Source organism: Pseudonaja textilis, chromosome 3, assembly GCF_049901715.1.
Source record: "Pseudonaja textilis isolate UNSWEBS1 chromosome 3, rPseTex1.2, whole genome shotgun sequence".
NCBI lineage: Eukaryota > Metazoa > Chordata > Lepidosauria > Squamata > Elapidae > Pseudonaja > Pseudonaja textilis.
The window spans coordinates 119,462,283-119,474,772 of record NC_141992.1 but is presented as its reverse complement, the minus strand read 5'-3'; the positions used below and the strand labels follow the sequence as shown (position 1 = coordinate 119,474,772).

General features: G+C 41.6%; 1 protein-coding gene across 1 annotated transcript in view; it reads right to left on the bottom strand.

The window, feature by feature from the left end:
* FBXL7 (F-box and leucine rich repeat protein 7) overlaps positions 1 to 964 on the bottom strand; it is a 156,940-nt gene extending 155,976 nt beyond the window's left edge. The window contains exon 1 of the mRNA XM_026701051.2: positions 371 to 964. Coding sequence (XP_026556836.1) covers positions 371 to 407 — 37 coding nt within the window. The 5' untranslated portion in view covers positions 408 to 964. The remainder of the gene's footprint in view (positions 1 to 370) is intronic.
* Positions 965 to 12,490: the final 11,526 nt, after the last annotated feature.

Below are 12,490 nucleotides of genomic sequence, written 5' to 3'. Positions count from 1 at the left end.
CCCGCTCCGGGTGGCAAACGCCAACAAGTTGTACTGCAAACATTTCGGAGCCATCAACTTCGGACCCTTTTGCAGCAACTCCGGAGCGGCGACAAATGGCAGATGCGCCACCAGACTAAGAAAGGAAACCGCAAACCCTGCCTTGAACTTTAACAAGCTGCCGTCCCGGATCGCGGCGTTGCAAGAGGAGGGGGGGGGGGGGCACCTCCGCTCCCTCGCTCTTCCTAGAGGAGCGCCTGCAAAACGCTTCCAGCCCCTTCGAAAGCGGCTGGAGTTGCGCCCGGGCTGGCCGTCCCAGGCAGGCGGCCGCACGCGCGAATCGACTCTCGCTCCCCGGGTGACATCCAGGGGACGGCGCAGCGGGACTTACCGTCACTGCCGTACTGCTTGCCATTGTTTGCGCCCATCCTGGAGGCTTCATGCTCTCGTCCTCCTCCTTCTTCCAGTAGCCACCATGTCGAAGCCAAAAGGTTTTATGGTTGGGCAGGAAGGCGGAAAGAGACAAAAGGTGTGTGGGAAAGACCACCAGTGGGGATGGGTGAGTGGGGTGGTGGTTTTTGTATCCTCCGAGATGCTCCTTTTCCCCTTCCCCCCCTCCCCCACCCCCACACTCCTCCTTGCAAAGGGCAGCGGAGCAAACTTGACAAGCCGAAGCAACCGAGTCTCCCCAAAGAACGAGGAACGCAAACGAGGGACGGTGATAATCCACACGGGGAGGCTACGCCAGCCCAAGGCGGGAAGGAACAGAAGGCGAGGCGCGCTCGTTTCGGCAAAAAAGCTGACTGAGGAATGGCAGTGTTCTCGACCAAGCGCTCCAACTCCGCCGCGGTTCTCTTTCTTCCCACCTCCCCCTGGTGGTCGAATCTCGCCGGAAAGTTACCGCGTTTGTGCTCCTCTCCCACCCAGCCCAGGCAACCCAGCCCTCCTCGAGTCCTGCGCCTCGGACTTCTGGTCACCGGGAGGCGCCTCCTCCCCGTGTCAATCTCTCCTTAAAGCGGAGCGCGAACGGCGCGCGCGAGACAGAGAGAGCAGACAAAGCTGCTGCGATTAGAGACAAAGGATGCTCGGGTCGATTTTGCAGTCTTCCAAGTTTCCCTTGATTAACGAAGTGATCCGTTCCAAGGGATGTTTCCTCTCCCTCTCTCTCTCCATCTCCCTCCTTCCCCCCCTCTCTTTGTCTATCTCTCTCTCCCTCCCTATCTCCATCTGTCTCTCCCCCTCTCTCCCTCCTTCCCCTCTCTCTCCCTTCTTCCCTCTCTCTCTCTCCCCCTCTCCCTCCTTCCCCCTCTCTCCCTCCTTCCCTCCTTCCCCCTCCCTCTCTCCCTCCTTTCCTCTCTCTCTCCCTCCTTCCCCCTCTCTCTCCCTCTCTCCCTCCTTCCCTCTCTCTCTATCTCTCCCTCTCCCTCTCTCCCTCCTTCCCTGTCTCTCTATCTCTGTCTCTCTCTCCCTCCCTCTCTCCCTCCTTCCCTCTCTCCCTATCTCTGCCTATCTCTCTATCTCTCCCTCCCTCTCTCCCTCCCTTCCTCTCTATCTCTGTCTCTATCTCTCTGTCTCTCCCTTTCTCCATCCCTCTCCCCCCTCTGTCTCTGTCTCTCAGTCCCTCTTTGTCTGTTTCTATCGCTCTCTGTTTCTCTCCCTCCTTCCCTCCTCTTTCTCTCTGTTTCTCTCTGTCTTGGTCAGTCTGTCCCTCCCTCCCTCCCTCTCCCCCCTCTCTGTGTCTCCCTCTCTCCCTTGTGTTCTCTGTCACATTCTCTTTCTCTCGCCTCCGCCTCCTCCTCCTCCTCCTCTTCCTCCTCCACCTCCTCTCTGACCTAAGGGAGGTATTTCAAGGAAGCTCGAGAATATTTATGAAGACGTGGCTGAGCAGTTTGGGGAATTGATCCATGCACTTTTCTAAATACAATCCTTTTAAATTGGAAACTCTGCACTCTAAGTCTAGTTCAAAAGATCCTGCATGTGCCTAGGGTATTCTTTTCGACACTGCTAAAGGTCCTTTGAATTGTCTGACATGTAGATTTGACACTATCCCCCATCACTCACAAGAGTACCTGAAATAGCTTTCAGAATAGGGTAGGGTTTTGCAAATCCTATGAATGTCTAATGCCGTTCCCTAAACTTTCCCTCTGCAAACCCCTATTGCTGCTTCAGCAATGCCTTGGGTCACGGTGGCGCTATAAGAAGGAACTTTTGGAGCTGCAATAAGACTGGCTGAGAAAGTGGCTGGGTTTCTCAGGGGGAACCTTGTTGATATTTTGCTGATCAACAGCTTACCTGTATGGCATTTAGTTGCTGTGTCACTAAATGTGGTCTGAAGGGCCTTAAGTGGTAGCTGAAGGGGTTGCACTTTTGTTTGATGTCCTTGGAAACCACGAGCCAGAGAAGGGAAGCCCAGGCTGTTAACCCCTCACCTGATTTTTGAAATATTTTCAGCAAGGATAGTTATGTGTAACTAGATTTAGACTTAGAATAACGCTATTGTCACTTTGAATGTACACTGATCGACATACATTAAAATGACATTTCATTGCATACAGCTCTCAAAGGGTCACCACCTCCAATATCCATTATATAAACATGACTAAATAAATAAATAAATAAATAAATAAATAAATAAATAAATAAATAAATAAATTGTGCATATACCCACATATGTTATATGGCACAGAGAAACAACACAGTCTGGTTTGGATGTATACGTGTACATGGCGAGAAAAATGAACCTTAAAAGTTTACCAGATGGATGGCATAAGGAACTAATTTTTTTTTTCCTGGCTGCAGATATGGGCCTTCTTTCCTGACAACAATTGACAGTCCTTCAATATGCAATGGGCATGGCCACTGTGTTGATGCAAATGCCACAATTTTAGATCCATACCAACCACTAAATTACACAGCGTCTTTTTCTGGACTGGGTCTGGATGCTCATTGTTTCTTCCATGCAAGGTGTTCTGTGTCTTCTCCAGATATGAATATCCAAGACATTTTTTGGCCATAGAAAATGCAGCAAGGCAGGGGAGACACCTAGCAAGTAGCCTTCTCTTGAGGAGAAAGCAAATGGCAATGATGCCACGTCCCCAACTGTACAGTTACAGTCAACATAAAATGTCTACACATCTCTGTTTAAAAGCCAGTGTTTAAGATGTAAAAAAGCCAGACCAAGATAAATCAATTCAGAATGTTTTCCACCTTTAATATAACATATAAGCTATAAAATTCAATTGGAAAGCAAACAAATATTTTAGAGAGGAAAATAATAAAAAATAGGATAATATTGCTGCATAGATGTGAAACCTTATAAATAGGAATGTGGCCGCATTCAGAATTAATAAACCATATTCAAACTCATAGTAAATAGTAGTCAGCACACAGATGTCATCAATTAAAGTGACTCTGATCAAGCTCATATAGAATTCAGCTTGTTCTAGTAGGATTTTCCTGACATTTATTCAGTTGCCTGTTACAGCAAAAGCCATGGTCTGCTAAGATGTTACAAAGCATCAAGGGAGTTTATTGCTGGAAGATGTCAGGAGAAGGGTACAAAAAATCTCCAAGGCATTGGATCTACCATGAAACACAGTGAAGATGGTCATTAACAAGTGGAGAAAATATGGCACAACTGTGACATTACAAAGAACTGGATGCCTCTCCAGAATTGAAAAAAACAAGAATACTAGTCCAAGAGGCTGCCAAGAGCCCTGCAGCAAAATTAAAGGAGCTGCAGGAATTTCTGGCAAGTACTGATTGTGTACTATATGTGACATTAGTGTCCCATATTCTTCATGTGTCTGAGTTATGGGATAGGATGGCAATATGGACAAAAGCATGTGGGAAAATGTGTTATGTCTGATGAGACCAAAGTCACATTTTTGAGTTTGTCCCAAAAACAATGCTATGCATCACTGAAAATACACCAAACCCATAGTGAAGCATCATGGCAGCAGCATTATGCTTTGGCGCTGCTTGTCTCCATCTGGAAACTGAGGCTTAGAGTCAAGGTGGAGGGATTACGAACAATTCCAAATATCAGTTAATTCTGGCACAAAACCTTCAGGCCTCTGCTAAAATGATGAAGAGGAAGAGGATTTTCATCTTTCAACACAACAATGACCCAAAGCATATCTCCAAATCAATAGAAGAATGGCTTCCCCACAATAATATTAAAATTGGAGTGACCCAGCCAGAGCCTGGAGCAGAATCCAATTGAAAATCTGTAGGACGGGGTGTCAAACTCAAAAACCAGGGGCCATTGAGATGCCTACATTTGGCCCACAGGGCCACCCAGGAAACAGTGAAGGACCAGCCTGCTGTGCCTCTCCCAGCAAAAACAGGCTCCCAAGCTCTGTTTTTGGCTGTGAGGGCCTCCTGCAACCCTCTGCCAGCGAAAACAGAGCTCTCACAGCCAAAAATGGAGCTCGGGGTCCTGTTTTTGCTTGCAGAGCACTCAGACCACCACATGCACCCGTGACATAAGTGACATCGAGCTGGCCATGCCCCCCGCCCCCCCCCCAAGGACAAACACAACCCTGATATGGCCCTCAATGAGTTTGACACCTCTGCTGTAGGGTGTCCTGAAGAGGGCTCTGCACAGCAGACGCCCTCACAATCTGACAGTTTTGGAGTGCTTTTGCAAGGGATGGTGGGCAAAAATTCCAAGGCAAGATCTGCCACGCTCTGGGCTCCTACCCCAAATGACTGAATGCTGTCATAAAATCAAAAAATGCTTCAACAAAGTATTAGTTTAAGGGTGTGCGTCTTTATGCTGCCACATTATTCTAGTTTTTTTATTGTTATTTCAGTTTGTTTTTCAATGGAATTGTACAACCTATGTGTTATATTAAAAGGTGGAAAAAAGTCCAAAGTCGTTTATTTTGGACTGACATTTTTACATCCCCAAAACCTGGCATTTTAAGAATGGTGTGTAAACTTTCTATATCCACTATAGGAACAATTGGTCCACATGGAAAACAACTATTTTGGGCTCTATGTCATCCTTCTGTTGAACACAATTCTCATCAAGCTTTGACAACAGGAGTTGCTGAAATATCCTTTTGTAATCTGTCCAGATTCTGAATTCTGTTTGGATACATCTGGCATGCAGACCTTCCACTTTTGGGCTGTTGAAGCAGTGGGCACCGTGTTTCTACAATACTATCTAGCCATCTAAAAGATGCATTATACAAATTCCCTGTTATTTTTCATTAGGTGGTCCCTCAGGCAGTTCATAGCAGCTACACAAAGGTTCAACAACTTCCATAGGCAAGTTCCATAGTTGTGCAGAGGCATGCTACAATTACTTGGAATAGAGCTGCAGTGGCAGACATCCCTTACACAAGGAGTTAGAAGAAGATGGTAGCTATGTTTAGAGGAGAAACTATGTTGCAGCAATTTCCTTCTGCCCATTACATAATGATATGCCATTTCAAAGTCTGGGGGACTGTGAGCATGTGTGGACCCTGGTTCCATCACTGAAATGGCTTGGTACCTTGTTCTTATGTGCTGCTGGTTATGTTAAAGTTGTGCTTCAGGCATAGCAAGATTATCCTGCTGCGGGATGATATCAGTAGGTGCTTTCTCCATGGTCTAGGGAGCCTTGCCTTGAGTCTCATCCTGGTTGCTCTCATAGATGTATTGTTATTCCTTCCTCCTTAAATACTGTTGCTTGCTACTTCCCTCTGAAGTCATTAGGTGCTGCTTATGCAAATGAAGCACATAAGACCCACCCTGTACCAGCTGATGTGAGTAGAAGCCTCTGAAAGTTCTGGGGAGCCTTGTCTCCCATCCTGACTTCTCTTCTGCTCTTTCCTTCTTAAGAACTGCTGTTTGCTGCTCATTGTTCCTCTTCTCCATCACCAGCTCCATGCAGGATGAACTGAAATGTTCTTTTGACATTGGCTATGGATAAATAAGTCATTGCTATTAGTACAGATACAGTAGTAGCATTATATGTTCATATGTTGTTGTTTCTCTGTAGGTGCTTCTGTAGGTCAAAATGGTATTTGTCCCTTGTTCACACTCATATCCATTCCCAGTAGCTACAATTCACCCTCAGTTCTAACTTCAACTCTCTCTCTCTCTCTCTCTCACACACACACACACACACACACGTAGGGCATGGAAGAGTTCTGTGCTGGGCATGCAGAACTATTTGTCTCTTTTTCAATTAGAGAAGAGGACCAAGATAAAGTTATCAAGGAGACTTTTCATAAAGAGAAAATGAGGAGGCTAAGTATACATGCAGTTTATATGATTTGGGATCCCACTGACAAACTTGGCTGATGAGGCTTTGAGAAATGAGAAAGGATCTAACTTCCTTGGTTGTGAGAAACTGTTAGGACTTGGATCCCATGAGTATGGAACAGCAGAGTGATTCTGGAATACTAGGCAGTCTGAAGGCAAAATACTAGCCTTCAGTCTAGATTCCTACATAGAGATAACAACTATGGCTGATCATCTATTAATTAACTGATCCACAACCATTCATGGGACCCACCATTGGTACTGCCTTCTTCAGTCCATCACAGTGGGCAGCAAAGCAAGTAAGGATGGTGGACAATTCACTAAAGAAACACCATTTTGCTGTCCACAGTGTTAATCAAATAGCCTTTCATTGACTGTGCCAAGTGTAGTCAGAGTCTACTTGGCATCGTTTGCCTTCCTGTCCAACATTACAATCTGTATTTTCTCTGCTGCTGTTTCCTGTTTGGGAAAGAGCATTATGTTTAGAATTGAGGCTGAGGCTAACTGCAGCCACAGTAAAGATGCTACAAGGCTGCATAAGTTTTATCCATGGTACTCAGCTATTGTCCAATACTATATTTTGCCTCTTCTGTGCAACAGACTGAATATGTCTTTCACCAATGAAGACACAACTTCTCAGAAAAACTCATCATGGTGAGTGAGTGGCACACATGGTAGTATGATCCACATACCAAGTATATTTAGTGCATTTCCCATGAGTGGGAAAGGGAAGTTAATTGGATTTTAAAGAATTTTAAAGAATTTCTGCATTTAAGATCTTGCCGGTAGGTGATTTACTACTGCAATAGCTAGAACATAACCTTTTTACCTGAGGTTATACCAAATTGAGAAAAGCTGAGATAAGTTTAACATTAAAGAAGCAAGCTTGTTTGTAGGGGGGGAATGTTATGAATTGGTGTTGTCATAGGCAGTTATGGGATAGATGCGCATGACAGGAGAAAGCCATAGCTGTCTGTTTTCTAGTGTTAGCAAATTAATGAGTAACAAGATGGGAATTAGTAAGGGTAAAATGCAGAGAAAGAGATGCGAGCGGTCTGGAATAGAAAAGGGAGGACAGAGCATGAAATTTCATTTGGAAGTAATCTTAGGAACACAGAAGACAGCCAGTGGATTATCCTATATAACTTAGTACATCAGAATACATACCAAGTGACAGAATTTGCACCTGTAAGAAAAATGTGAAGCTCTCTGTGCAATCACATTTCAAGTAATTTGAACAAAGTTGAACAACCCAGTTCTGAACCAAGTAGGTTTTGTTGCTGGGTATGATCAGACTGGCCACATGGAAAAAAGTAGCATGCACACAAGTCAGGTTTCTTTCCTGACAAACAGACTGCAATAATAAATAGTGGAAACTGAGAATTATGTTTCTCGTGGGCCAATTAAAAATAAATAAATATAAAACCACCCATTTAAATAAAGAGCGGCCAGACTCAGCTTTCACATAGTTAGCAGCTATAAAGCAGACAATTATAATGACAGGCATGATTGACACACAGACAGAGGTAGGATTAATCAAGCAGTTAATCCCATTGAAACCGGACATTTAATTAAAGATTCTTCTGGCAGCTTTTGTCGAATCTCATCTGGGGGTGGTTGGGGGTGGATTTTAAATGTCCTCACAGGAGTCAGCAGAATTATAGGCACACAATGACCCTCATTAATAAGCCCCCTGATAAATTAGAAGACAGATTTCTTTGGGAGAGCTGCAGAGAAAATATGCATGTGTGTAAGAGCCAAGATTATAACAATTTTGGGCGAAATTCCCAATCATCAATTTAAACAAAAAATTGCTTTTGTAGCCAAGCTGGTGGTCTAGTTTCAGTTTTCTGCTTTTAATTTAGATTTAAATTCTCTGTTTTTTTATTTTTATCATCTCTTAATCTGCCATCACAAGGCCTTGGTAACCATATACTTTTAAAATCTACAAGATGTTTTAGAAATCTTTGTTTAGTATCTGTGTCTGCATCATTTCAAATAGAATTGTCTCATTTATCCTGGATAACCCAAGTTTCTATCCTGAAGAGGTCTCATAAAGTTCACTTATAAAGATGACTTATAAATTTAATAAGTTTAATATTCCCAGCTTCAAAAATGAGGAATGAATAAGTTCACAAACCATGTTTACACATCCCACTAGGTCATGGTTTGTTTAATTATGCATTGTTAACCAAGTCATGATTACCTGAACCATACATCAGTTGAGCCACAAACCATGCTTTAGAATCCAATATGGCTGAGCTTACACATCTTTGTTAAACTAAAGCCAAATAAACAACATATGTTGTAGTGGGATATGTGAGCCAGCCCTTCTTTTTTTTTTTAGACAGAATATTTTCAATTAGTAGTACAGTTGAATATCAAGATGAAGAATCTCATTTAAATATTACCTCCATCCTGCTAATGGTAGAATTCTCTATATTTTAGGATATCAAAGTATGAGAAAGATACTGAGAAAGATGGGCAGAGGGAAGGAAGAAGATACCCATTTATTAATTGCCTAATGGGGTTCATCAGTGCAAATATTTGCATTATTGACAAATTACAATCCCTCTCTCAGTTAAAGCTTGTACTAGATTATTAGTGCTGTCAGTCTACATACGTATCATTATGACATTTCTCCCAAGTTCAGTCAAATTTATTTCCCCAATAATCTTCTCTATTACATCCAAGCTGTACTACTACCAATGTGATAGGGGAATAGGTACAGTATTCACACCAAACATATTCATTTTTTTTGCATTAATCATAATGAGTTATTGTTCACCTTTCCAATGTGAATTTGAAGTGCCTTTATACATTCCAGACAACTTCTCCAGTGTATTATTTTCTAAAAATTCTCTTTAAGATTATAACATAGTATAAATGTCAGGATTCTCAACTGTGTTTTCCCATTGTTCTATCTGTATGTTATAACCAAAATGTTATCCCTCTTTATCATGTATCCTTTCTCCTGTTCTTCTGTTTCAAATTTGACTTTTTGTACCATAGATACCCATGTTTCCCAAGTCCCACATCCTTCTAATGCCAAAAGCCTTCTAGTTTTTAACAGCCTCCATCTAAACCAAACAGCAAGCTGCAAAATACAATTTCAAACCAGGTAAACCCAATTCTCCTATTTCCTTTCCATTCTATAATACTTTAAACCTTAACCCATGTTTTTCCCCTGCCACATAAATTTAGACATATCCTTTTGCCACTGTTTAACTGATGCAACAAGAACATCATTGCAGGCAGGACATTCATTTTTATCACAGAAATTCTTCACAGCAGTGAAAATTGTAGCTGTTGTAATGACGAGGCAGTCGAGTTGTTTGATCATGATCAACTGAATCATGATGATCTTTATTGGAGTCTAGTCTTGCATTTATACACATTTTTAATTATTCCCCATCATTGGTTAACTTTGGTTACTGCTTAACTTTCGTTACTGTTTAGTATAGTAATTAATACAATTAATTATCTCTAGTTAAAGTCTAACATATGTTTACTTCCTCTCTCTAATCCTCCTTTAGATTAGTGACTTTGTTTGCCTGAGTTGTATTTGCTTGGAAACATTCTTTATCTGAGGTTTGCCATCCAAGATTGGAATATTCCTGCAATTACAACTCTACATGTAGCTTATTCCATTTTAACATATTTTTAACTTCATTCTGTGACTTAATATTTTGAAATAATATACAATTCACACTGTCAGATTTTTTTAATCTTAAAACCTGTTTTATTCATCAATTCTGTTTGATAGCCTGTTTTCTTTTCTTCTCTTTTCTTTTTTCTTTGTTAACATTTTGTCTCCTGCCTGTTGATCTTGAAACCTGTTAAGGCACAAAAGTGTTTTAAATTTCCTATTAGTTTCAATTTCCTTTAAAAGATCTCATTTTGTCTTATATTTTCAAGAACCAAAATAAGCATGAGAGGAAACAATGGGAATCACAGTCTTCTTGCTTTTTGTATCTAAAAACTTGCTTTTTTATTATGTTGCTCAAAATATTCCAAGATTCACATTAATCCGCATTGAATATATTCAAAAGATTTCAACATGTTGCTGGGAAGTCGTGAGCACAAGAAATTATTTTTATTTTTCCCATGAGTCACTCTTGGCTCAGACACTTAAGAAGAATGGGGCCAGGTTACTATTTGGTCAGAAAGCTATATTCATTGCATTTCTATCCCACTTTTCCTTAAGAGTGCCTGCAGTGACAATATAGGAGCAGAGCTGTGACAGTCTATATAGCAAAAAAGAAAAAGAAGAAAATAAAAATAAAATAAAAGGAAGGAGTCTGATAACACCTTTTCCAAATAATGCATTTTACAAAAAGGTATAAGATTTATTGATTTACTTACTTATTTACTTATTTTCTTTCTTTTCTTTCTTATAAAATTTATAGACTGCTCACTTTACCTCAAAGTAACTCTGGTGACTTACAATCATAAAAGCTAAAAACTATAAACTAAAAACATAAATAAGTTAATTCAACAGCCAAACACTCCAGCCTAATTAAAAATGGGGAGGGCTGGAGCAAGAGGGGAGATGAAGTGGGATCTGTTGCCAGACAATCAACCACCTCCATTGTGATGCACGCCATTGGAACCCCAAGCAAAATGGCAGAGCCAGGTCTTTAGGCTCCTCCAGAAAGTCAGGAGGGTTGGAGTGAACCTCACTCCAGGCAAGATAGGTAAGATGTTCCAGAGGGCAGGTACAACAACAGAGGAAGCCCTTCTCCCACCAGACGGAATAATCAGTTGACAGGGACCACAGCATGCCTCCTCTATCAGCAGGGGTGGGGTATGGATAGGATGGGCCAATCCAGTGGGATGAGACAATTCCTCAAGTACCTTGGATACATACAATGGAGGGTTTTAAAGGCGATTGCCAACACCTTAAATTGCACCCAGAAGCAAACTGTCAGCCAATAGTGGTGCTACATAGTCCATTCTTGGGGCCCCCAAAACTGCCTGCCTATACTGTTGCACTCTGCACTATCTGTGACTTTGAATGCTCTTCAAGGCTAGGCTCAGGTAACGTACATTGCAGTGGGGCCTGAATGATTGAATACAGGGACACCTGCTCCAAGAAAGGCCACAACTAGCGTGCAACCCAAAGTTGCACAAAGTCTCTCTTTTTTGAGCAGGAGTCACAAGTTCAGGAGAACCCCCAAGATGTGGGACCAGATCTGTCTGGGATGGTGTAATCCCATCCAGAATTAAAGATGACAAAGTCCTGAATCTGGGGGTCCACCTAAAGTCATTTGGTCTCACCAAGGTTCAGTCAAAGCCTGTTGCCCCATCTAGGCCCCTGCAGCTTTCAGGCACTGCAAGAGGGAAGTAACAGCAAGAGTTGGATCCCTGGGGGTGGGGGATATACAACTGGGTATCATCAGCCTACAGCAGATACTTCAATCCATGGTGACAAATGATCTTACCCAGCAGCTTTCATAAGCTACATTTGATGAAGTGAGCTACAGTTTGTAAAAGTTTATGCTTTTGAATAAAATTTGTTAGCAAGAAATGGTGCTCTCAAACTCCTATTTTTTTTAACTCTAACAATTTTCATGACAATTATCTGAGGTCCACAAAATACAATGGAACAATCATTCATATTAGATCAATCACTCTCGCCTAAAGTTCAGCCTCTGTGTAATGATTTATGAACCGCAAAGATCTCATCACTCAAGAGAACATAGTCTGCAAATAAATAGCTGTATTGTTAATGTGTCCTATCAAAATATGAAATGTACTACCTAAAACATTTAATGTTATTAAATATTTAATCAAATATTGAATACTTAATTAAATATTAAATAACAAAATATATTAAACTAAATCTTTAATTAAACATATATTAACATTTATAATTTCTGTCTCCCTCCTTTCCTAGGAAAACCTATGGCAGTTAGGAAAGCTGGGCAAGTAGCATCTGGATGAATCTTGAATGGGTGACAACCAGGAAATCCCAGAGTCTTTAAGACAAGCTGGAAAGTTGAAATTGCATCACAAAAGAAGGCAGTGCCAAACTACTTCCATGCTGTTGCCAGATGTGTTGATGAACTGGCTAGGGAAAAATGTTTACCAAAATAGGTATTTGGTTCTGGGAATTTACAAGAAGTGTTGAAATTATATAACAACAAAAATCACAATGCTTCTGCACTCAACATCTATTCCACACTCCCACATCATTTAAATGGCATATCAGGTTCTGGTGGAGGAAATGAGAAGAGCTCCATTTCAAAAT